The sequence below is a fragment of the Harpia harpyja genome, chromosome W, assembly GCF_026419915.1.
Source record: "Harpia harpyja isolate bHarHar1 chromosome W, bHarHar1 primary haplotype, whole genome shotgun sequence".
Classification (NCBI taxonomy): domain Eukaryota; kingdom Metazoa; phylum Chordata; class Aves; order Accipitriformes; family Accipitridae; genus Harpia; species Harpia harpyja.
Genome location: NC_068968.1, coordinates 13,022,735 through 13,047,165, shown reverse-complemented (window position 1 = coordinate 13,047,165; position 24,431 = coordinate 13,022,735). Strand labels below are relative to the sequence as shown.

The 24,431-nt window shown below is 40.9% G+C and overlaps 1 protein-coding gene across 1 annotated transcript in view; it reads right to left on the bottom strand.

Annotated features, from left to right (window-relative positions):
- Positions 1–24,431, bottom strand: part of FCHO2 (FCH and mu domain containing endocytic adaptor 2) — a 118,658-nt gene that overhangs the window by 67,569 nt on the left and 26,658 nt on the right. Inside the window, exons 6-8 of the mRNA XM_052775405.1 lie at positions 17,586–17,690; positions 11,569–11,667; positions 10,028–10,124 (exon numbers count right to left, since the gene is read on the bottom strand). Of these exons, the coding sequence (XP_052631365.1) occupies positions 10,028–10,124; positions 11,569–11,667; positions 17,586–17,690 (301 nt within the window). The remainder of the gene's footprint in view (positions 1–10,027; positions 10,125–11,568; positions 11,668–17,585; positions 17,691–24,431) is intronic.

The following is a 24,431-nucleotide window of genomic DNA, read 5'->3' as shown; positions in this document are numbered from 1 at the left end:
TTATCAAGGAACAAAGAAAATTGTGGGTACAAGGAGTTTTGTGCATACCTCTCCCATTGTATGCAATTTGACTACGAGCCAACCACTTTATCCCATAAATATGACAGCCTAAGTGAGCCTTCTTTGAGCTCTCCCTGCTAAGCAGCTGGTTGCACAGCGGTGATCTCCCCTTGAGCTGGGACGCCTCTCAAAGTTGCTCCTCGAGGCAGAGACCTCTTACCAACTGCAGATCTTTGGTAAACGACTGATATCGCGCATAACCTTGTATTACAGTGCACTAAGATTTTGTCTTGGCAACTTTGAATCATTGTTATATCCTTTGTGCAGTACAGTAATAGAGCGAACCTTGCCATCGAACTTTGTTAAGTCACACTTTTACAACATCATATTTCAATAAAACCACTTTTGCTGATACCTTTGACAGTGGTTCTTTAAGCGATCTAAATCACCCATTTGCAACAAATTGGCGTAGTCACCAGGATCCTAAATCAGGATTCGCAATAAGATGACACAAGGTAAGTCAGTTGTCATTGCAAAGGGCAGTCTTAACCCTCATTTTTTCAATCTGGCTAAGCCTAGAATTTATTTAACCCTGCTATGAACCATTTTAGGGAGCAAAGTTGCAGAAAAACAGTGATTTTCCATAAGACCTTATTGAGGGACTTAAAAAGGCAGAATCACACCAGCACTTGTGCAAATGCAAAGAAAGCAGAAGACACATGCAAACAGGCACCATTACTTTCAGCCCCTACTAAGAATTAGCCCCTTGGCCTGTATTTGAAACCGTAACTTGCAACTGAAGCAACAAAAGTAAAAACAAAGTTTAGCAAGTTAGCACTGTGACACAAGGGTTATTACTTATCTTTCTATAATCATTTTGATATAGTATACGCAAGTTTATATATACACGTCTCCTGGTTTTGGCTGGGATAGAGTTAATTGCCTTCCTAGTAGCTGGTATACTGCTATGTTTTTGAGCTAGGTATGAGAAGAATGTTGATAACACACTGATGTTTTCAGTTGTTGCTAAGTAATGTTTAGTCTAAAGTCAAGGATTTTTCAGCTTCTGATGCCCAGCCAGCAAGAAGGCTGGAGGGGCACAAGAAGTTGGGAGGGGACACAGCCAGGGCAGCTGACCCAAAGTGGCCAACGGGGTATTCCATACCATGTGACGTCACGTCTAGTATATAAACTGGGGGGAGTAGGGTTGGGGGGATCGCCGCTCGGGGACTAACTGGGCATCGGTCAGCAAGTGGTGAGCAATTGCATTGTGCATGACTGGTATATTCCAATCCTTTTATTATTACTATTCTCATTTTATTATTGTTGTTATTATCATTATTAGTTTCTTCCCTTCAGTTCTATTAAACTCTTCTTATGTCAACCCACGAGTTTTACTTCTTTTCCCGATTCCCTCCCCCATCCCACTGGGTGGGGGGGAGTGAGTGAGCGGCTGCGTAGTGCTTAGTTACCGGCTGGGGTTAAACCACAACGGTCCATTTTGGCGCCCAACATGGGGCACAAAGGGTTGAGATAACAACAGACCTGACCAGAGCGTGTTAAAATGAATTTGTTACAAACATTCATTACATTGGCTTAATAGTCGCTAGTCACAATGTTGATTTATGAGCATTTAGAGTTGTGGCACTCCTTTTTAGAGTTCTGTTATGTATGACCTCACTTGCTGTATGTACTCCCTGTGCTGCTGCTTATCATCCATGGGAGGTGGATTAAGGTTTTCGCTTTAATATATTGTGTAATACTAGCTTATGGTATGATAAAATTATCAGTCGTGGGACTAATCCGGTATTTGCACTCAGCATTCTTGTCACCTCTACACTCGGGAGCCATCTGTGGGAAACTATTAATAATTACACCCTTTACTTTGCCTCCTCAGAGAGCCAATCTATGGGCGAGACACCTATCTTCACCTTTCCCTTCTCCTCTAGTTGTGTGGATTGTCCCGCTCATAGTTCACAAACGAGTTTCACCATGTCTAGTGCACACAGGCAACTCATGGGGGGTTAAAAAAGGGACCCAGCCTTGGATTACCTTGAGGCCCTGTCTCTCTGCAGAGACGACTCACGGGGAGCTGTGTAGACAGCTTAGCCCTGGGTTGTCTGATAAACCCTAAAGTAAACAGGGCGGTGGCTGTGCCATTCAAAGAACCAAAACCTGAACTGAGCCTTGAAATCCCTTAACAAATAGCATGCCCTGAGTCTCAATCCAACCACTATTCAGTTGCCTGAGGAAGCAAGGTAAAAAACCCAAAACCTGGAGGGTTTCAGCTTCAGTTTCAAATGACAACCTTGTGTATTCAAACAATCACAGACCAACAAAGGAAAGATAAGGGGAAACTCCACTCAGATACACATAATCCATTTAGGCATATATCATAATCCACTCAGACATAGTCATACACACCATTCCACAAGTCAGGGGATAAAAACTCTAAGATTCAGGTTGGAAATGGGGGAGTCACGTCTCCAACTATACAGTTGGCTTGTGAAGGAGACCCTTCCCCCCATTTGATGGAGATGCTGGTCAAGGTAGCTTCCCTGGGATTGAAAGCCCTTACCTGGAGGGGTAAGTGAATATTGTTTATGCTTTAAGTTTGTAAACACGTGTGTGCCTGTGGTTGTCTGTGAATCGCTTGTGGTTGTAATAGTGTACTACTCTTGCTTTTAAAATTGCAACAGTGCATTGCTCCATTGTATCTGTAAAACCTGCAATAGTGGTGTGTTAAGTCTGTAAGTGAAGTTCAAATAAAACATTTGCTTGAACCTTGCAGTTAAGTCTGTGAGTGAAGTTCAAGTCGTTTGCTTGAACCTTGCAGTTAAGTCTTTTTCTGCCACACTAGTCTAGTTACAATGGCATTTGAGAATTTTGAAAAATTTGAATACCCTTGGAATGTTGAAACCAGCATGGTCCTATTGCTAGGAACTAGCATGTTCCTGAATGTGGTTCAGGCTTGTTTAAGGTTAAACAACTATTTAAGAAGATCACCCAGAGATCTGCCCTGAGGCTGGATAATTATAAATGGCAGGCTGTGTGGGGTAGTATGGGCAAGTACCTAGAACAGTGGGCACCTCCAATGTTTGGGAAATTCACCCCTAAACAAGTGCAGAATCCAGAAGAATTAGTAAAATGTTTGGGAAAAGTATGCTGTCACCCTGGCAACTCCAGAGAGACACAAATCACTGCAACGTGCTGGGGCCTGGCCCATGCCTATCGAGCCCTGTTCAACACCACTCAGTACCCTCAAGGGGAAGAGAAGGTCTCTGGATCTAAAAAGGCGACAGGCAGTGTGGCTACCCAAACACCGGCGACTGCTACTGCAACTAAACCAGCGAACCAACCTTCACCAGTATCAGTTGCCCCCATACAGAAGAAGAAATACACAAAAAAATCAGTTCGCTTAGCGAAGGATGAAGATGAACCAGGGTCATCACGGGAACAGGAAGAAGAGGCAGAACCAGAGATAATCACCCGATCCCTATCCTTGAGTGAGCTGCGGGATGTGCAAAAAGATTTCAGCCGCCATATAGGTGAGCACATTATCACCCGGCTGCTCCAATGCTGGGACAATGGGGCTAGTAGCCTGGAATTAGAAGGTAGGGAAGCCAAGCAGCTGGGATTGCTTGCCAGGGAAGGTGGCATTGACAAGGCAATTGGAAAAGGGACACAAGACATCAGCCTCTGGAGGCAACTCCTGTCAAGCGTGAAGGAAAGGTACCCCTTCAAGGAAGATGTTATACATCAATCAGGCAAGTGGACCACCATGGAAAGAGGTATCCAATATCTGAGGGAATTAGCCGTGCTAGAGATGATTTATTGTGACCCAGACAACCCACAATTACCCAAAGATCCAGACGAAGCCCAATGCACACGACCCATGTGGCAATAAGTTGTACGGAGTGCACCATCATCGTATGCCAACCCACTGGCAATACTGACCTGGAAAGACAAAGAGGCACCAACGGTGGATGAAATGGCTTGCCAACTCCAGCAATACAAAGAAAATCTGTCCTCCTCCCTATAAGCCTGCATTTCAGCTGTGGAGAAGCTGTCCGAGGATTTCCAGCAATTCAAAGAGGATATGTCCTACTCCCCACCTGTAAGGACCAATGTCTCAGCTATTAGGAGTGAGCGCTCCTCTGCCCAAGAGAGAGAATATAGAAGGTACACACCACAAACTGCCCTGTGGTTCTACCTATCTGACCACGGAGAGGACATGAGGAAATGGGATGGAAAACCTACCTCGGTCCTAGATGCACGGGTACGTGAGTTGCGAGGAAAAACCACCACAAAAGGGGATTCTACCAGGAAAAATGCCGCTCCAGTTTCCAAACAGAGTAGAAGGGCTGATCTTATTTCTGATCCTCTTGAAGGGACTCCTGAGCCAATTTTATGAGAAGTGAGTAATGGATACTCTGACCAGAATTAGAGGGGCCCTGCCTCCAGCCAGGTGGAGGAAAGGGATAACCGGGTCTATTGGACTGTGTGGATTCAATGGCCCGGCACGTTAGACCCACAAGAGTATAAGGCTCTAGTAGACACCGGTGCACAGTGTACTCTAATGCCATCAAGCTATAAAGGGGCAGAACCCATTTGTATTTCTGGTGTGACAGGGGGATCCCAAGAGTTAAATGTATTGGAGGCTGAAGTAAGCCTGACTGGGAATGAATGGCAGAAACTCCACATTGTGACTGGCCCAGAGGCTCCGTGCATCCTTGGCATAGACTATCTCAGGAGAGGGTATTTTAAGGACCTGAAGGGGTATCGATGGGCTTTTGGTATAGCTGCCTTGGAGACGGAGGGCACTGAACAGCTGTCTACCCTGCCTGGTCTCTCTCAAGACCCTTCGGTTGTGGGGTTGCTGAGGGTTGAAGAACAACAAGTGCCAATTGCTACCACGACGGTGCACCAGCGGCAATATCGCACCAACCGAGACTCTCTGATTCCCATCCACAAGTTGATTCGCCAACTGGAGAGCCAAGGAGTGATCAGCAAAACTCGCTCGCCCCTTAATAGTCCCATATGGCCAGTACAAAAGTCTAATGGAGAATGGAGACTAACAGTTGACTATCGTGGCCTGAATGAAGTTACGCCACTGCTGAGTGCTGCTGTGCCAGATATGCTAGAACTTCAATACAAACTGGAATCAAAGGCAGCCAAGTGGTATGCCACAATTGACATTGCTAATGCGTTTTTCTCAATGCATATGGCAGCAGAGTGTCGTCCACAATTTGCTTTTACTTGGAGGGGCATCCAGTACACCTGGAATCGATTGCCCCAGGGGTGGAAACACAGCCCCACCATTTGCCATGGACTGATCCAGACTGCACTGGAGAAAGGTGAAGCTCCAGAACACTTGCAGTATATCGATGACATCATCGTATGGGGCAACACGGCAGAAGAAGTTTTTGAGAAGGGGAAGAAAATAATCCAAATCCTTCTGAAAGCCGCTTTTGCCATAAAAGAAAGTAAGGTCAAGAGACCTGCCCAGGAGATCCAGTTTTTAGGAATAAAATGGCAAGATGGACGTCGTCAGATCCCAATGGACGTGATCAACAAAATAGCAGCTATGTCCCCACCGACTAATAAAAAGGAAACACAGGCTTTCTTAGGTGTCGTGGGGTTTTGGAGAATGCATATTCCAAATTACAGTCTGATTGTAAGCCCTCTCTATCAAGTGACCCGGAAGAAGAATGATTTTAAATGGGGCCCTGAGCAACAACAAGCCTTTGAACAAATTAAGAGGGAGATTGTTCATGCAGTAGCCCTTGGACCAGTCCGGGCAGGACAAGATGTTAAGAATGTACTCTATTATCCTGCAGCCGGAGAGAATGGCCCTACCTGGAGCCTCTGGCAGAAAGCACCAGCGGAGACCCGAGGCCGACCCCTGGGGTTTTGGAGTCGGGGATACAGAGGATCCGAGGCTCGCTATACTCCAACTGAAAAAGAGATATTGGCAGCATATGAAGGAGTTTGAGCTGCCTCAGAAGTGGCTGGTACTGAAACACAGCTCCTCTTAGCACCCCGACTGCCAGTGCTGGGCTGGATGTTCAAAGGGAAGGTCTCCTCTACACATCATGCAACTGATGCCACGTGGAGTAAGTGGATTGCACTGATCACAGAACGAGCTCACGTAGGAAACCCCAGTCGCCCAGGAATTGTGGAAGTGGTCATGGACTGGCCAGAAGGCAAAGATTTTGGAATGTCTCCAGAGGAGGTGGCACGGGCTGAAGAAGCCCCACTGTATAATAAACTGTCAGAAAATGAGAGGCAATATGCCCTGTTCACTGATGGATCCTGTTGCATCGTGGGAAAGGGTCGGAGGTGGAAAGCTGCTGTATGGAATCCTACATGACAAGTCGCAGAAACTGCTGAAGGAGAAGGGGAATCAAGTTAATTTGCAGAGGTGAAAGCCATCCAGCTAGCGTTAGACATTGCTGAAAAAGTGGCCAGTGCTCTATCTCTATACTGACTCATGGATGGTGGCAAATGCCCTGTGGGGGTGGCTACAGCAATGGAAGCAGAGCAACTGGCAGCGCAGAGGTAAACCCATCTGGGCTCCCACACTGTGGCAGGATATTGCGTCCCGGCTAGAGAATCTGGTTGTAAAAGTACGTCATGTAGATGCTCATGTAGCCAAGAGTCGGGCCACTGAAGAACATCAAAACAACCAGCAGGTGGATCAGGCTGCCAAGATTGAAGTGGCTCAGGTGGACCTGGACTGGCAACATAAGTGTGATCTATTTATGGCTCAGTGGGCCCATGATACCTCAGGCCTTTAGGAAGAGATGCAACATATAGATGGGCTTGCAATCGAGGGGTGAACATGACCATGGATACTATCGCACAGGTTATCCATGAATGTGAAATGTGCTGCAATTAAGAAAGCCAAGCAGTTAAAGCCCCTGTGGTATGGAGGGCGATGGCTGAAATATAAATATGGGGAAGCCTGGCAGATTGACTATATCACACTCCCACAAATTCGCCAAGGCAAGCGCCATGTGCTTACAATGGTGGAAACAACCACTGGAGGGCTGGAAACATATCCTGTGCCCCATGCCACCGCCTGGAATACTATCCTGGGCCTTGAAAAGCAGGTCTTGTGGTGACACAGCACCCCAGAAAGAATTGAGTCAGACAACGGGACTCACTTCCGAAACAACCTCATAGACACCTGGGCCAAAGAGCATGGCATTGAGTGGGTGTATCATATCCCCTATCACGCACAGGCCTCTGGGAAAATCGAACGATACAATGGACTGTTAAAGACTACATTGAGAGCAATGGGGGGTGGGACCTTCAAGCATTGGGATACACATTTAGCAAAAGCCACCTGGTTAGTCAACACCAGAGGATCTGCCAATCAGGGTGGCCCTGCCCAGTCAGAACTGTTACATACTGTAGAAGGGGATAAAGTCCCTGTAGTGCACATAAAAAATATTTTAGGGAAGACAGTCTGGGTTACTCCTGCCTCAGGCAAAGGCAAACCCATTCATGGGATTGCTTTTGCTCAAGGGCCTGGGTGCACTTGGTGGGTGATGCGAAAAGATGGGGAAGTCCGATGTGTGCCTCAAGGGGATTTGATTTTAGGTGAGAATAGCCAATGAATTAAACTGTATGATATTAGTTGCTATATAACCCTGCCACTGTATGTTATCATTACTATAACTGTTATATGCTATATCAATGGTATTACAGTAAGAATCACTTAGATCAAGCCAGAATGAACTGTGATAAAACTGAGCGAAGTGCAGTAGTGATGGAACCAGAACTGACTCCAGCATGCAACAATCCAACAGCGCACACCATCCTCCTGCTGCATCCAATGTCATCCGCTCACCATACTGCACTGAAGCCCCATTCTGCTCTACCGACTGAGAGGACTTTGCACCATCCCTCCTGCCCAGAAAGACTGGTATGACAGATGGAGCCCAAAGTTGGGAACTAAATGAACTCAACGAACATCTTATGAACATTTATTGAGTGCACCCTCAGCAAGTTTGCAGATGACACCAAGTTGGGAGGGAGGGTTGATCTGCTCGAGGGTAGAAAGGCTCTACAGGGGGATCTGGACAGGATGGATCGATGGGCTGAGGCCAATTGTATGAGGTTCAACAAGGCCAAGTGCCAGGTCCTGCACTTGGGTCACAACAACCTCATGCAACACTACAGGCTTGGGGAAGAGTGGCTGGAACACTGCCTGGCAGAAAAGGACCTGGGGGTGCTGGTTGACAGCCAGCTGAATATGAGCCAGCAGTGTGCCCAGGTGGCCAAGAAGGCAAAAAGCATCCTGGCCTGCATCAGAAATAGTGGGGCCAGCAGGACTAGGGAAGTGATTGTTCACCTGTATTCAGCACTGGTGAGGCCACACCTTGAGTACTGTGTTCAGTTTTGGGCCCCTCACTACAGGAAAGACATTGAGGTGCTGGAGCATGTCCAGAGAAGGGCAACCAAGTTGGTGAAGGGCCTGGAGCATAAGTCTTATGAGGAGCAGCTGAGGGAACTGGGGCTGTTTAGTGTGGAGAAGAGGAGGCTGAGGGGAGACCTTATTGCTCTCTACAACTACCTGAAAGGAGGTTGTAGTGAGGTGGGTGCTGGTCTTCTCTGTCAGGTGGCTGGAGATAGGACGAGAGGAAATGGCCTCAAGTTGCAGCAGGGGAGGTTTAGGCTGGATATTAGGAAAAATTTCTTTACTGAAAGGGTTGTCAGGTATTGGAACAGGCTGCCCAGGGAAGTGGTGGAGTCACCATCCCTGGAGGTATTCAAAAAGCGCATAGACAAGGCACTTCAGGACATGGTTTAGTGGGCATGGTTGTTGCTTGGACTCGATGATCTTGAAGGTCTTTTCCAACCCAAATGATTCTATGATTCTATATATTTATACACCTATATCTCTACATATCTCAAAGGATGGTAAAAGGTGATGATGATTGACCAGGATGTAACTGAAGGTATGGGAACTGAGCACGACGTCAATGGTATAGAATAAGGGGTAGATACTGTCCTGGTTTCAGCTGGGATAGAGTTAATTGCCTTCCTAGTAGCTGGTATAGTGCTATGTTTTTGAACTAGGTATGAGAAGAATGTTGATAACACACTGATGTTTTCAGTTGTTGCTAAGTAATGTTTAGTCTAAAGTCAAGGATTTTTCAGCTTCTGTTGCCCAGCCAGCAAGAAGGCTGGAGGGGTACAAGAAGTTGGCACAGGACACAGCCAGGGCACCTGACCCAAAGAGGCCAACGGGGTATTCCATACCATGTGACGCCACATCTAGTGTATAAACTGGGGGGAGTGGGGGTGGGGGATCGCCGCTCGGGGACTAACTGGGCATTAGTCAGCAGGTGGTGAGCAATTGCATTGTGCATGACTGGTATATTCCAATCCTTTTATTATTACTATTCTCATTTTATTATTGTTGTTATTATCATTATTAGTTTCTTCCCTTCAGTTCTATTAAACTCTTCTTATCTCAACCCACAAGTTTTACTTTTTTTTCCGATTCTCTCCCCCATCCCACTGGGTTTGGGGGAAGTGAGTGAGCGGCTGCGTGATGCTTAGTTGCTGGCTTGGGTTAAACCACGACAGCAGCTTTATAGACATCTGTTCTGAATATATCCATAAATTCATATTAAATAAAGTTTGGAAATATAATTTACTCAGAAGAACATAGCAGAGGTAAGTTTGTACAAGGAAGTTCAGTTTCTTGACAAATTTCAGTGATGTACCAAGGAGCAGTATAGTTTAAGAGCTTCCTCGAAGGTCTACGTAGAGGGACTCAGAGCTATAAAATGCTATGCTTTATGAACACAAAAACTACACTTAAATAATAAATTGTGTTGCTAAATTTCATGAATCATTTAATATCAAAGCTAATGAATTCTGAGAATTTGAAATTGTAAGTACATTACCACTATAACACATTAACAAATAGGGTTTGACCTTTTATTAGGAGTGGAAATCTACAGTTTTTAAATTAACATTTCCTACTCTTTTATTTTTAATCTCTTACCAGGTCTTTCCTTGCCAGTTCCTTTTGACTCAGCAAATTTCTGTATTAAACTCTCAACTGTAGTATTTGTCATGTTATTAATAAACTCTTCATGCACCTTCAAAAAAAAACCAAAAAAAACACACCACACAAAAGGAATTTTAAAACCAGTAATTGAAAGAATGTAATTAACTTTAAAAAGTGTTTTTCTCTAGAGTTAAGGTTCAAAATGCTTGCCTCTGAAGTATATTACAGGGCTTCCTAAAATCAATAGGCATTTTACCAAGGAAATCCCTTCTTTGCATTAGTATTAGCAACTGTGTGTACAATACAGATACAAATGAGTAATGAAAGAATACAGCTTGATGACAGGGCTAGGATTTACTTCCATTTCTTCCATCTAAACCACTTTTGTAATCCATAATTCTCTGAATTTGTCAGCAACGTGTCCTACTATAATGTCAGGAAGACAAGCAGTCTCTTAAGCCAGCACCAGTTAAGGGTGTGAACTGTTACCACTGTGTTATCACAGTTCCCACCTGTTTGAGTAAAAGCATTACTGTTGTAATGGGTTTTGGTCTGATAAAGGAACAACCACACATTGTTAATAAGAAGTTTTTCCAACAAGGCAGTATGTATATGCTTTAGAAATAAATAGCATGACCCTTGTGACCATCATTCATTAGCAGAAAACCTCAAAACTGAAGAAAACAGTGACTCAAATTAAGTGTATACAAATAAAACTACATTTCAGAACATCAAAAAATTAAGGACTACTCATAAGGATTATTAATTAAGCCAACTTGCATCTAAATAAAAGATACTATAAAAACTTCTTTTAACACTGTTACTGAAGGTCTTTTGCTCATAAAAACCAAAGCGTATCAAAAATCTGGAAGCTTTTCAGACTGATATAATTTCAAGTTTTAGTTAAAGAAAAGCACAATTATCCTGAAATGTGTGAAATGGGTACTAATTAATATCTATGGAACAGAACTTTGAAATACACTACCAATTCTCCAAATTGTCAAAATATTTTGTTTTCTGTTAACACAAAATGTAACAATTATTCAAACTTATTCTGTAAAATTTGTGATACTGAACTTATAAATACACCAAGAAGCAGTAAAAAATTCAGCTTATGTTGAATTTAGATATTAAAAAGATTTCCAATACAATGTACAAAATTAGAGGATGATCCATTTAATAAAAAAATTTCAGAGAGGCTTGAATAACAAAAGAGAATATGCATATAGAAACATCACAAAAGACCAAAATGGCAATTTAGTAGATGTTCAAATCTCCTTCAAACATCTCATAAACAAGTTCAGTACTCGCATAATGTTTGATATCTGTGGTAAAAAGAACCACATCTGCTTGAAAATCTTTTTAATTCTGTGGATCATTTCTGTTTATCCCCTTCTACTCATACTGGTTTTAAAAGTTACCATCATTTGAAAGATGTGATCTTGTAATTACCACAAACACAGTAAGAATGTTTCATTTAATAGTTAAGAAAAATATGTATCATGATCCAAACAAACTATAATATAAAAAATTACCTCTCCTATTTGTAAATGAATTTCTTTTATGGTATTTGACAATGATTCTATAATCTCTTTCATATGAAGAAGGTGTATTTCTTCAATGTCTTGAAATTTCTGTAAACCAATACAAGCAATTATTCATAATGAAAATAATTCTTGAAATTTCTTGAACCTTAAATTTTAATAATTAAATATACTAAACAGAAAAACACTTTTTTTTTCAGATCTTGATCATGGTAATTACAGTGTTTAAGAAAGGAAGGTGCAGAATTCACAGAGTTATGAAATAATGTACTTTAGAAGAATATCCTTTTGGAACTGTTATCCAACTTTTTTACTTATTCTTTAAACCTTCATCTATCTTGATTTTTTTAAAAGTCTGACCTATTTCTACCAAAAGAAAATAGGGCTGGAGGGTGTTTAAAAAAACCTATTTTCCATAACTGAAGAGTTTCAGTTTTTCATCTAACCCCAGAAATCCTATTTCTGGATCTGTTTTGCACCTCCTCCTTATCACCCCCTCTTCCTGCTCACAATACACACATGCGTCCTCTTTCTCTAGTTAAATCTATATCCTTTGCTTCTTTAAACGCGATTCATTTGTTTGATCTTTAAACTCACTGTATAAAAGCTTTGCAGTTTGTCTGGAATTTGTCCTCCTGTTCCATCTTACCCAGGCTTCCACCTGACACCCATTTTAAAACCATTTCCAACATCTCTAATGACCCCTTCCTAGCCAAATATCAGAACTAAAAATGTCCTCATCTTTCCCAACAGTCAACCATAATAATCTTGAAATCTGTGTTTACTCCTGCTCTGTCCTAGCTCTCTTCCTACTTCTGTAACTGTCTAAACTTTGGAGCACCACTTAATCCTCTCTCCAATTTTTCCAGGGTTCTCTGAAGACCATCTCTCCACATTTCACACCTCTTGGTACTCTGATTCACAAACAAGTACAACTCCATACAGACAAGTCAAAAATATCTCTTAACTTCTAAACTCTCAATCTTTCTTTTGCCATAATTATATGCCTCTCTAGCCATCAAGTGAGCAGATTAAAATGAGTTTTTTTCCTCAAGCAGCCTTCCTCTTAATTGCAGAGGATATGGTCATCCTCTGTAGCCTATTCTATGACATTACTTCTTTTACTGACTGCCTGATTACATAAACTATATTATTTTGCTTTCAAAGCTATCTATGGTCCATCTCTATAATATCTGCTCTCAATCATTATCAGGGTGTCAACACCTGTACGCAATGTGATCTTCCAGCCTGTTTCCAGTACCTGATTTTTACCTAAACTCAAAGTCAACTTTTGAGATTATGCCAATGCCACTTCCTTTGTGTTTGGTTTGAGCCCCCCATAAAACTCTGCAAAACATTCTCCTTTAAACTCTTCTCTATAATGCATATCAAAACAGGTGACCATTCAGAGATTTTTTTTTGTCTCATGTCAGTGGACAGCAACCCCCTCTTGATTGTTTCCTTATTTCTTGTTTATTGTTTTATACTAAAGATTTAAATTCTTTGAAGTAGAAGCCATCTTGGCCTTGTACAGTACATAACACAAAGGGGTCTGATCAAAGACTAAAGCTATCTAGTTACTATAATACAACCACATCTTCATATCACAGATATAATCATTAACCAAATTGTTTACTTACACTTTTGAAAAATCAGTCCATTTTGAAAAGATGTACTGAAATGAATCTGTAATGTTAATGACCCAACAAATGCAAGTGAATTCTTAGCATTTTAAGCTACAATAAAAACGAAAAATTATCAACAGGATCTTTATCTATCCAACTCAGCATACACAGTTTAAGTAAGCATTATTCCTTTTTATAAACATGTACATTTTCCTGTAAGTTTTAAAATGTGAAGAATTATTACTCATTCTTGAACTTTATTTATATGCAGACTGCTCAAAAGCAAAGTTATCCAGTCAACTGCACTCATTTCTAGTTAAGACGGACTTTCAAAGAATAACTTAGCACTTTCAGCTATTTGATCCGTTCCAATAACTGACTGTGCTATGTGATTATAAAAAAAGCTTCTAAAAAGGTGGAATAACTAGCAAATGAGACATGTTTTCTTAACAAGTGCATAGCAGTTGTATAATACAACTATACTTTTACTCAGAAAATCTTTCAACGTGAAGAATTTCTGCCAAATCCAATATCTAAACAACAAAGTGAATTATATTTTCCTACGTCTTTAATCGCAATAAAAGCCCTCCATGTTTATTGCAGAAAAAAACCCATAACTTTCAATTTAAGATTATGAAGATCACATTTCTAAATTCAACCTCTCAAAATCACGTATCACAAGTCACGTCACTTTGATAATTGCAGGTAAGATAGTAAATGACAAAAAAGGAAAAATATGTAAAATTTATGCAACAGGATTGGTGGGGTTTAACTAAGAGGACAGTTAAGTGAGGACATTACTACATGATTACCTAGAATAAAGCCACAGCAATTCAAGGTGTTTGCATCCTCAGAAAAAGTTTATCTGAACAGCCTAAGACAGATTTAAGTTAAGCCAACTGTTTTTGCACTGAAACAGCTGAGAATGTTCACACTGCTCATTTATTTTGTTTTCAGAATTAGTATATTTCAAGTCAAATGTACTCCAAATTAAGATAATCTAGGGTGTGACTGATTCAGAAGCAGGCTTCCACATATTCACGAGTGTTGTTATTTTTCCTACTGCATAATCTTTAAAGTAGCACCCCCACAACCAAACTGTAGATGCAGCTACACCATTATACTTAAAACAAATTCCACAGATAGGACTTATACTGGCAGAATTCCAATTTCCATTTCCAATATGGATAGCTGTGGATGGTATTAAAGTTTCCAGGTGTTCATTATCACATTAAGTAAAAATTTAAATTTTGAGTAAAAGGGTTGTTGCAGTTAAGGAACTAAGGTTATTTATACAAGTGTGGTTTGTAGTGAGGTAAATTTGTATCATTTTTGTATTGCAAAACAAAACAAATAGCCCAAAAGCATGGTCACATTTTCCCAGCTGTAATATCTGGTACAGTAAAAAAATTTTTTTTCTCTCTCTACATCTCAGCCTGGTTTAAATACCTAATGCCTACCTAATAACACAAAGAAAGCTGAACAAAAAGCATCTTCATATTCTGTTTCTAGGTACAAAATAAACTTACTTTTTTCATTCTTTTGTTGTAGTGAATTGTTCAAATGAATTTTTTTAAGCCATTATGAAAAGCCCAGCTAATTTGCTTGCTGAAAGCCCCCACATTTTCCTTCACTAATTCACTAACAATAAAACCCATTTCAAATACTCTTCATGTTTATCTTCTGTCAGTTCTAAACAAGAACTCCTTTTCATTACTCATAACTTTCTTGCTCCTTGGAGACAAGTTTGCAGTGCAATTTTAGCAAGGCCAGTTTATTAAAGTCATATTTGTTAAATTTTTTCTTAGTGTTTCAGAGAGCAATAAGTCAACTGCTATAAACACAGTCTCTTTCTTGTAAGGTAAGGAATAAATAGCAGACAGCTTTTGTGAGACTAAATAAAGATTTAAAGCAACCTGACTGAACTTGCCCTGAAGTAGATCAGAAGCATTCACAGGATCTATTTTAGTGGGGGTTCAGTAACTTCCAGAGCAAGGTAAATAACAAACAGTGCAGGAGCTTCTTCAATTATTCTAGATAGATCCAGAAGAGCCACGCTTGTATATGGGTTGAAACAAATCAACAGAACAGTTCAGTAGTTTTTCTGGTATTACTTGATTTCTTTGTATCAAAAGGTGGGGTCTACAGCAAAAGTCAGGCTGCACTACAATTTATCCATACCGCACAACGATGGAGTTACTGGAACACTTACTGAGCAACTACAATAGTTACATTAACAGGAACACTACAAAAAAGTTACCATTTTGGGTAACAGCAGAATGTGTTCACATGTCAGTTTGCTTCCAGCTTATTTGTGGAAACTCTCCAGGAGGAATGTTACACTTCAATGGTAAAGATTCTTTTGTTACTATTATATTATACTTGTTTCTAAGAATTGTTTTAAGATAAATTTAAGTTCAAAAATTTTTCCTAGTCCCAAAACTCTCAAGCAATTGGAATCACACATGCCAATGACAAACCCAATCAAATTGCCTAGGGGTAACTGATACACAAATATTTTAAGTTACAGTGAGAGAGACAAAATGCTAAGGTAACAGATATAAATGCATAAGGTGGACACACATTCAAGTTAGTCCAGGCCAGGTGTCATACACTAAGTCAACTTAAAGACGCAAGTCTCTACCCTTAGTACCACACTGCCTCTTCCTTTGCACCAACACAAATGCTTGTGTGATTTCTCAATAAACCAGACCCCAGGTCTCTTCTGGGTTAAAGCCAACCTTCCTTAATACATTAGTTTTAGTTGGATTAGTTCTACAAGGTAGTTCCTTGCACAAATACTTGACAAAGGAAGAAGCATGGAAAGAGGACAACTGCTGGTTTTGACAACACTACTAATTTAAAACATATATTGAAAACACAGCCTCATACACCAGAGAGGAGTACAACAGGCCTTATAACCCAGACCATGGTACCCATTAATTTTCTTGGTGAATTTTTTTTTTTAAATAAAGCCTTTTTATACCACTGAATAACTGCAATCATCACTGTCTTACACTACACAATAAAAAAATAAACATTTAAGAGTCACGTATATTTTTTAAATGAGAGAAAAATGATGTACTTAACCAAATTTAACTCAAGCTGAAAAGAAAAGCATAGGGAGTACAGCTCCTCCAACCAGAACCTAGTTAGGATGCTGCACAAAAAGATGCCTACTGTGAACTCTTCAACAAAAGTATGTCAAGGCTCTTAATGTGACAGTCACATTAAAGGCAGAATTTTGCAGTAGCATGCCTGAGCACTTCTTTGTCACAAATGCCTGGACTGGAGGGGTGGGTGGGAGGGAAGAGTTCTGGTATATGATATATTTAGTACCCTTTCTGTAACAGCTGTGTTGAGTATCTATTCAAAGATGAACTAGATCAAGTTCTAATGAAGTTTTCAAAGTAGGAAAGCAGTTTATAGTTTAGGACAGGGCAGCTTTTTATATGTCAGCCTACATAATCCCCATACAGTAAAATCTTAATTTCCAAGGAGTTAAGGAAAACCCTAACGCTTTTCCACTTCTACGTTAATAATACAAGTATGACTGAATCTCCCTAATAATTCCATCTATGCCTAAAAATTAATCTTTTAAACTAAGGAAGAAAGCAAAGAATCTTCAACTGAAAAGAAAATTCCTATCTTGCAAAAGCTTTACTAAACCAAGAAACATATACAAATAAATATGCCAACCAGTCCTCAACTAAATATTACTACTAAAAGCAGAAACAGTGAGGTTTGCTTTTTGAAATCTGGGGCAGTGGGAAAAAGTCTGCTACCAACAGATTTGAAAAAGAAACTTTAAAACATAACAAGCAGCAGCATGTGCAATCATACAGATAACTTAATATCCTCTGAAATACAGATTAAAACAGCTTTAAAAAAAAACCAGAAATTTGAATAGATGTAGGGGCTTTTGACCACCTCAGATAAATCCTGGAAAGACACTTTAACAAGCTGTTACTGAAGTGTTTTGACAGAATGATAATGAAAAAAACACGATGGATCCCAGTTTTAAAACTCCTATGAATGAGTTCTAGCTCTCCAGCAATTCACAGGATTTCCCACATGATCACAATGCATCTACAATACTTCCAAAAGTTCATTTTGTTTTCTTCCTAAAAATTTCTTCAAAAAGTCTTTCTAGAGTGCTAGTGTTGAACTATGTCATTCAAGGACACTGCCATCACAATATACATGGTCAATGTTTGCCCTTCAAACATATTACTTCTGACATTATTGTTCACATCAATTTCCAATGGAGTTCATTCTATCTTGAACCAATTTTTCAAAAGCTTTGATTTCAGATATCTTCAGAAAGATAAAATAGAACATATTAATTTATTTTAAAGGTAACTCATTTAATACAACACTTACCTGTGCAGTTTCTGTCATTTTCTGTTCAAAAACAGATTTAACTGCAGCATATTTCTCCACATATAGTTTATAGGTATCTGTAGCTTTTTTTGATTTAACTGCTGCCTACAGATTAGTACAAAAAAAAAAAAAGTGTCAAATGTCACACATCCAATCTGATCCAAGGCTTTTAAAGTTACTATTAAAAGAAAGCCTAGGATGACCTATAAAAATATTCAGGGGCATATCAAAACAGTGAAGTGTCATAACAAAATTTCACCACCAAATAACTCTGATTCAAGCCATTAGAGATTTTTATTTAAAGCTATACTTAAACCACATAAAAAGGTAACAAAGCAATTACCTCATTTAAATCCCTTCCCCTTATCAGCAATGACTAACTTATACTTGTTTTGCAATAAATGTTTTAAAATTTGTATTGCTGAAGTTAACTAGTTAGCTCATGTCAAATATTTAGATCTGCAACAGAAAAGCAGGAAGAAAGCAGGGCTGGAATACAGAGCAAACAGTTATTAATGAAATTCTGAAAGAGTTAATGGTAAAAAACGCAAGGTGGCACAGTTCTCAGAAATGAAGGAAGAAATATAAGGGAAAAGACATTCAAAAGCACAGGTGGTACGTCAATGGAAATTTTAAGATTAAGAGATATTTGAATGTGAAGTTAATGCAGAACATACTGATGGCCAGATTTATGCAGCTCAGAGTTGTTTATAATAGTCCTTTTTGGCTTTATAATTTATTGATTTGCTTCATTATTTGTTGCTAATAAACCAAAATGTTCTTTTTTGTGGGCTTAATATTCTTAAAAGACAAAAAGAAGTATAGGAGAATCCCAATATTACACAGACAACAAAACTGAATGAAGTGATTGGTTGTGGTAGAGAAAAAGTTATTTTCAAAGTTTATAGCATGACAAACATGAGGTGAAGTTTTTCAAAACTTTTATATTCTTGCTATTTCCAAGTTAAAAGCCAATTAAAATAAAAATTATTTGCCTTGAACATCAGCTTTTTTCTAGCTTGTGTTCAACATGCCTATTTTCTCTCATTGAAATTTCCCATTAGTTGCAACTCAAAAGTATTTCTGAATTGTTAATGACATCAGTAGACAGTTGTATATTTACTATTTGTTCTAGTTCTGAATAGCTTTCCTCCCCTCTTTCAAATGAATTTCATCTGTCCCACAGTAAAAACAAGAAATTATTTCTCACTTGCAATGACTTGTAAAGCTGACCACTATCTATAACTTCCAAACAAATTAATATAAAGATGCCCTCTAGAAAGATACAGTTATATTCTCCAATTTCCAAGAGAAAAATAACTGAAAATCATAAGTAACAGTATAGTGTTAGCACTTGTTCACCTGGGGAAACATCAACCAGGACTTCAAATGAAGAGAAATCAAAGCTACGGTTCCATTTTTCCAGATACAGAGAAAGCTTAAGCAGATCTTGCTCATGTAGTCCTCTAAACCCAGCATAACAGAGCCTGAAAATACTTCACTGTATGAAGAATATGGATCCTTCAGGCATTAAGGATGGCATGACAGGATGTATCAAACCCATCAGTTACTCACTCTGAATTTTACTTCATGATTCTCAATCTTGCATATTCACATAAGGGAATTCCCAAGAAGAAAACAGTCCTATCTTGTCTCCCAAACACCATTTACTATACCAAAAGTAAAAGGTGCTCTAAGAACACCTGGTTTTAAAAAGAATTAAGACTGCTTTGCAATAAAATGATTCTAAACTTAATCATTGAAAAGGAAGGAAATGTCAAGTTAAGACTTAAAAAATAAGGTTTTTTTGTAAAGCATTATGTTATTGAACCCCATATGCATGGGACTGTATTGGGTTTGTCTGGCAAGGTTTTGGTAGTGGGGGGGGTTACGGGGGGGGAGAAGGTGCTAGAAGCTTCCCCTATGTCCCATGGAGCCAATGCCAGCCGGCTCCAAGATGGACCCGCTACTGCCCAAGGCCAAGCCAATTAGTGACAATAGTAGCGTCTCTGTAATAACATATTTAAGAAGGGAAAAAAAAGTTGCTGTGGAACAGAAACTGCAGCTGGAGAGAGAAGTGAGAACATGTGAGAGAAACAACCCTGCAGACACCAAGGTCAGTGAAGAAGGACGGGGAGGAGGAGGTGCTCCAGGTGCCACAGCAGAGATTCCCCTGCAGCCTGTGGTGAAGACCATGGTGAGGCAGGCTGTCCCCCTGCAGCCCATGAAGGTCCACAGTGGAGCAGATATCCACCTGCAGCCCGTGGAGGACCCCATGCCAGAGCAGGTGGATGCCCCCAAAGGAGGCTGTGACCCCGTGGGAAGCCCACGCTGGAGCAGGCTCCTGGCAGGACCTGTGGAGAGAGGAGCCCATGCTGGAGCAGGTTTGCTGGCAGGACTTGTGACCCCGTGGGGGACCCACACTGGAGCAGTGTGCTCCTGAAGGACTGCATGCCATGGAAGGGACCCATGCTGGAGCAATTAATGAAGAACTGCAGCCTGTGGGAAGGATCCACGTTGGAGAAGTTCATGGAGGACTGTCTCCCATGGGAGGGACCCCATGCTGGAGCAGGGGAAGAGTGTGAGGAGTCCTGCCCCTGAAGAGGAAGGAGTGGCAGAGACAATGTGTGATGAACTGATCGCAACCCCCATTCCCCATCCCCCTGTGCCACTGGGGGGAGGAGGTAGAGTATTCGGGAGTGAAGCTGTGCCCGGGAAGGAGGGAGGGGTGGGGGGAAGGTGTTTTAAGATTTGGTTTTATTTCTCATTACCCTACTCTGGCTTGATTGGCAATAAATTAAGTTAATTTTCCCCAAGTCGAGTCTGTTTTGCCCATGACGGTTAATTGGTTGAGTGATCTCTCCCTGTCCTTATCTCGACTCATGAGCCCTTTGTTATATTTTCTCTCCCTTGTCCAGCTGAGGAGGGGGAGTGATAGAGCAGCTTTGGTGGGCACCTGGTGTCCAGCCAGGGTCAACCCATCACAGGGATTTTGACACAAAACATTCTTTGTCTCTTGTAATCATGTTTAACCACAAGCAGAATTGTGTTACATGCTGAAGCATCTACAAAAAACTCCTCAGCAAGACAAAATGATAAAGCACATGAACATTGTATGATTGATTAACTAGTAATCTCTTCTGAAAACACTATGTGTCTATTCTCAGGTGCAGCAATTGCTAGAACTCTTTTTAGCAGATTTTCAGAAATGGAAAGAATAAGTATCAGTCAAGAATTTTTTTGTCAAGTCGCTATAAATAGAGAAGTTAACATATCACAGAACAACAGAAAATTATTATACAATTTAACACACTTTCAGCTGCAATGAAAACTGCAAGCTCTCAGATACCTCCTCAGATTCTTCAATAAACTATTTCTCCAGATATTTGGCTTTGTGATAAGCTCTTAGCATATTGGTGCAGGTCCCCTGCTTTCTGATAAAGCAGCTATTCTGGTTTTGATAACATTTTTCATGTTATGCTAAAAGTAATAAACCTGTTCTCAGCCAAAGGAAAAATAAATTAATACAATCTTTGTCACAATGTTTCTGAAATTACATGTGTCTGAATAAAGACATGACTGAAGAGATGTGACGGTCACAGTTACCAGCTCCCACTGGAAATATTTTTGAAGTATTAGCTGAGCATTCAACTATGGCCTAATTGTTCAAACAAAAGTATCTAGGGAAGATGCATAAAAAAGTAAAAAATGGCCTTCAGCCTACAGTGCTTCCTCTTTCTCCCTTCTGCATGTAGACATTAGTCAGACTGAACATTTTTTTTGTTTCCAACTGGACAAGGGACTGCAAAGTTACATCTTAAAAGCAAGCCTTCCATCAAGTCAACTTTTCCTACTGAAAAATTTCAATTTACAAGAATTCAGAAAAAATGTATTTTGAATAAACTGGCAGGAAAACATCTGCCATCCCACATATTTCTGATTCATGTCTAGAACCCAACACTGACTGTCCAAGCAGAAGCTAGGAAAAAAGCTAAATTTATATTAAAGATAAAACAATCAGAACATGGTCAACAGGATTGCTTTTTTCATCAGTGACAAGACAATAACCAGCTCTATCTGCTCCATCAAGACAGCAGTACAAAAGGCACTAAGACCATTCTAACAAGAACAGAGCCCTACACAGATCAGATAATTGAAATGGAAATAGGCAGAGGTATCAAGATTTAAAAAGACAAGACATCGTTAGAGACAGGAAAACATAACCTCTTTCCTCTTCTACTTTGTTTCCTGAAAACTGGAAAAAGTTACAGTGTTGCCACCAGGTCGAGGAAGGTGATCCTTCCCCTCTACTCAGCACTGGTGAGGCCATACCTGGAGTGCTGTGTCCAGTTCTGGGCTCCCCAATACAAGATAATAGAACAGAATGTCAGTGGGAAGGGACCTACAACACTCCTCTAAGTCCGACTGCCTGACCAATTCAGGGCTGACCAAGTTAAAGCATGTTATTAAGAGCATTGTCCAAAGGCCTCTTGAACACTGACAGGCTTGGGGCATCAACCACCTGTCTAGGAAGCCTGTTCAAGTGTTTGACCACCCTCCCGGTAAAGAAACGTTTCCTAATGTCCAGTCCAAACCTCCCCTGATGCAGTTTTGCGTCCTCCTCTGGACACATTCAAGGACCTTAACGTCCTTAAATTGTGGGGCCCAGAACTGCACACAGTACTCAAGGTGAGGCCGCACCAACACTAAATACAGAGGGATAATCACCTCTCTTGACGGGCTGGTTATACTGTGTTTGATGCACCCCACGATGCGGTTTGCCCTCTTAGCTGCCAGGGAACACTGCTGACTCATATTGAGCCTGCTGTCAACCGGCACCCCCAGATCCCTTTCTACAGGGCTGCTCTCCAGCCACTCCTCTCCCAATTTATACTTGTGCCTGGCGTTACTCCATCCCAGGCGCAGAATCCGGCATTTGGACTTGTTAAATTTCATGCCACTGATGATTGCCCAATGCTCCAATCTATCTAGATCCCTCTGCAAGGCCTCTCGTCCCTCAAGAGTGTCAACAGCACCTCCCCATTTGGTACCATCAGCAAACTTGCTAATGGTGCATTCAACTCCTGCATCCAGATCACTGATAAATATATTGAACAGAACTGGCCCTAGAATTGAGCCCTGAGGAACACTGCTGATGACCAGTCGCCAGCCAGATGTAGCCCCATTCACTACAAACCTTTGAGCCCTGCTGTTCAGCCAGTTCTTCACCCAGCACATCACAAACCTGCTCATCTCACAGTTGGACAACTTGTCCAGAAGGATGCTGTGAGGGACAGTATCAAAAGCCTTACTAAAATCCAGAAAAACTACATCTACTACCTTCCCTTCATCCACTAGGTGGGTGACCTTATCATAGAAGGATATCAAATCAGTTAGACAGGACTTTCCCTTTGTGAACCCATGTTGACTGTGCCTGATGATTGCATTGTTCTTTAAATGCCTTTCAATAGTACCCAGTATGATCATCTCCACGATTTTTCCAGGTACAGAGGTTAGACTAAGAGGTCTGTAGTTTCCTGGGTCTTCCCTCTCTCCTTTCCTGTAAATTGGAATAACATTGGCTAGCTTCCAGTCAGCAGGAACCTCCCCAGACTCCCAAGACCTTTGGTAGAGGATTGAGAGGGGTCCTGCCATAACATCCGCTAGCTCCTTCAGTACTCTGGGATGAATCCCATCAGGCCCCATGGCCTTACAAACATTCAGCTGATACAGCCAATGCTTTACAATTTCAGTATCCACAAATAGAAAGTCACTGTTCCCACTCATGATCCTCCGACTCAGACCTTGGGTTGCCCGGTCCCCTATCAGTATTATTAAAGACTGAGGCAAAAAAAAAAAGCATTAAATGCCTCCACTTTTTCTTCATCCCTATTACTCAGATGACCATCTTCAACAAGTATTGGTCCAATGTTTTCTTTAGAGCTCCTCTTGCTATTAATGCACTTAAAGAGAGACATGGACATACTAGAGAGTGTCCAACGAAGGGCCACAAAGATGATGAAGGGACTGGAGCATCTCTCCTATGAGGAAAGGCTGAGAGCTGGGACTGTTCAGCCTGGAGAAGAGAAGGCTCAGGGGTGATCTCATCCATGTGTATAAATACCTGAAGGGAGAGTGCAAAGAAGACAGAGCCAGGCTCTTTTCTATGGCGCCTGGTGACAGGACTAGAGGCAATGGACACAAACTGAAACACAGGAGGTTCTGCCTGAACATCAGGAAGCACTTTTTGACTGTAAGGGTGACCGAGCACTGGAACAGGTTGTCCAGAGAGCTTGTGGAGTCTCCCTCCTTGGAGATCTTCAAAAGCCATCTGGACATGGTCCTGGGCAACCGGCTGTAGGTGGCCCTGCTTGAGCAGGGGGGTTGGACAGTCCCTTCCAACCTTAACCATGCTGTGATTCTGTAAATGGATCAAACTCCCCCATGACCCAAGGACAGTACTCAATGCAACATCAAGTTACTCATCCCTTGGGGTTTTGGTCTATGTTATTGGAACTTCTTAGTGTTGAAAGTAATGTTAACTTGTTTTTCTTCTCAATGGAATAGACTTCAAATACTCCTATAATTAGCTTCTTTGTCTCACTTGAGGGGACAACACAAAACTTCCTGCTCCTTAATTCAATAACAAAGGCATTGAGTGTTTGCATATTTACTTAAGAAAATGCATCCAAAACCATAATAGAAGCTGAAACAATTATATGCAATTTCTGTAAAAGCCACTGAACAAAATTATCATATGATGCAGGTAATTACAAAATAAAGAATTAGAACTGCAGTGCAGTTAGAGCAGATAAAGAAGTGTAAACAAAACATAACTAGGCATTC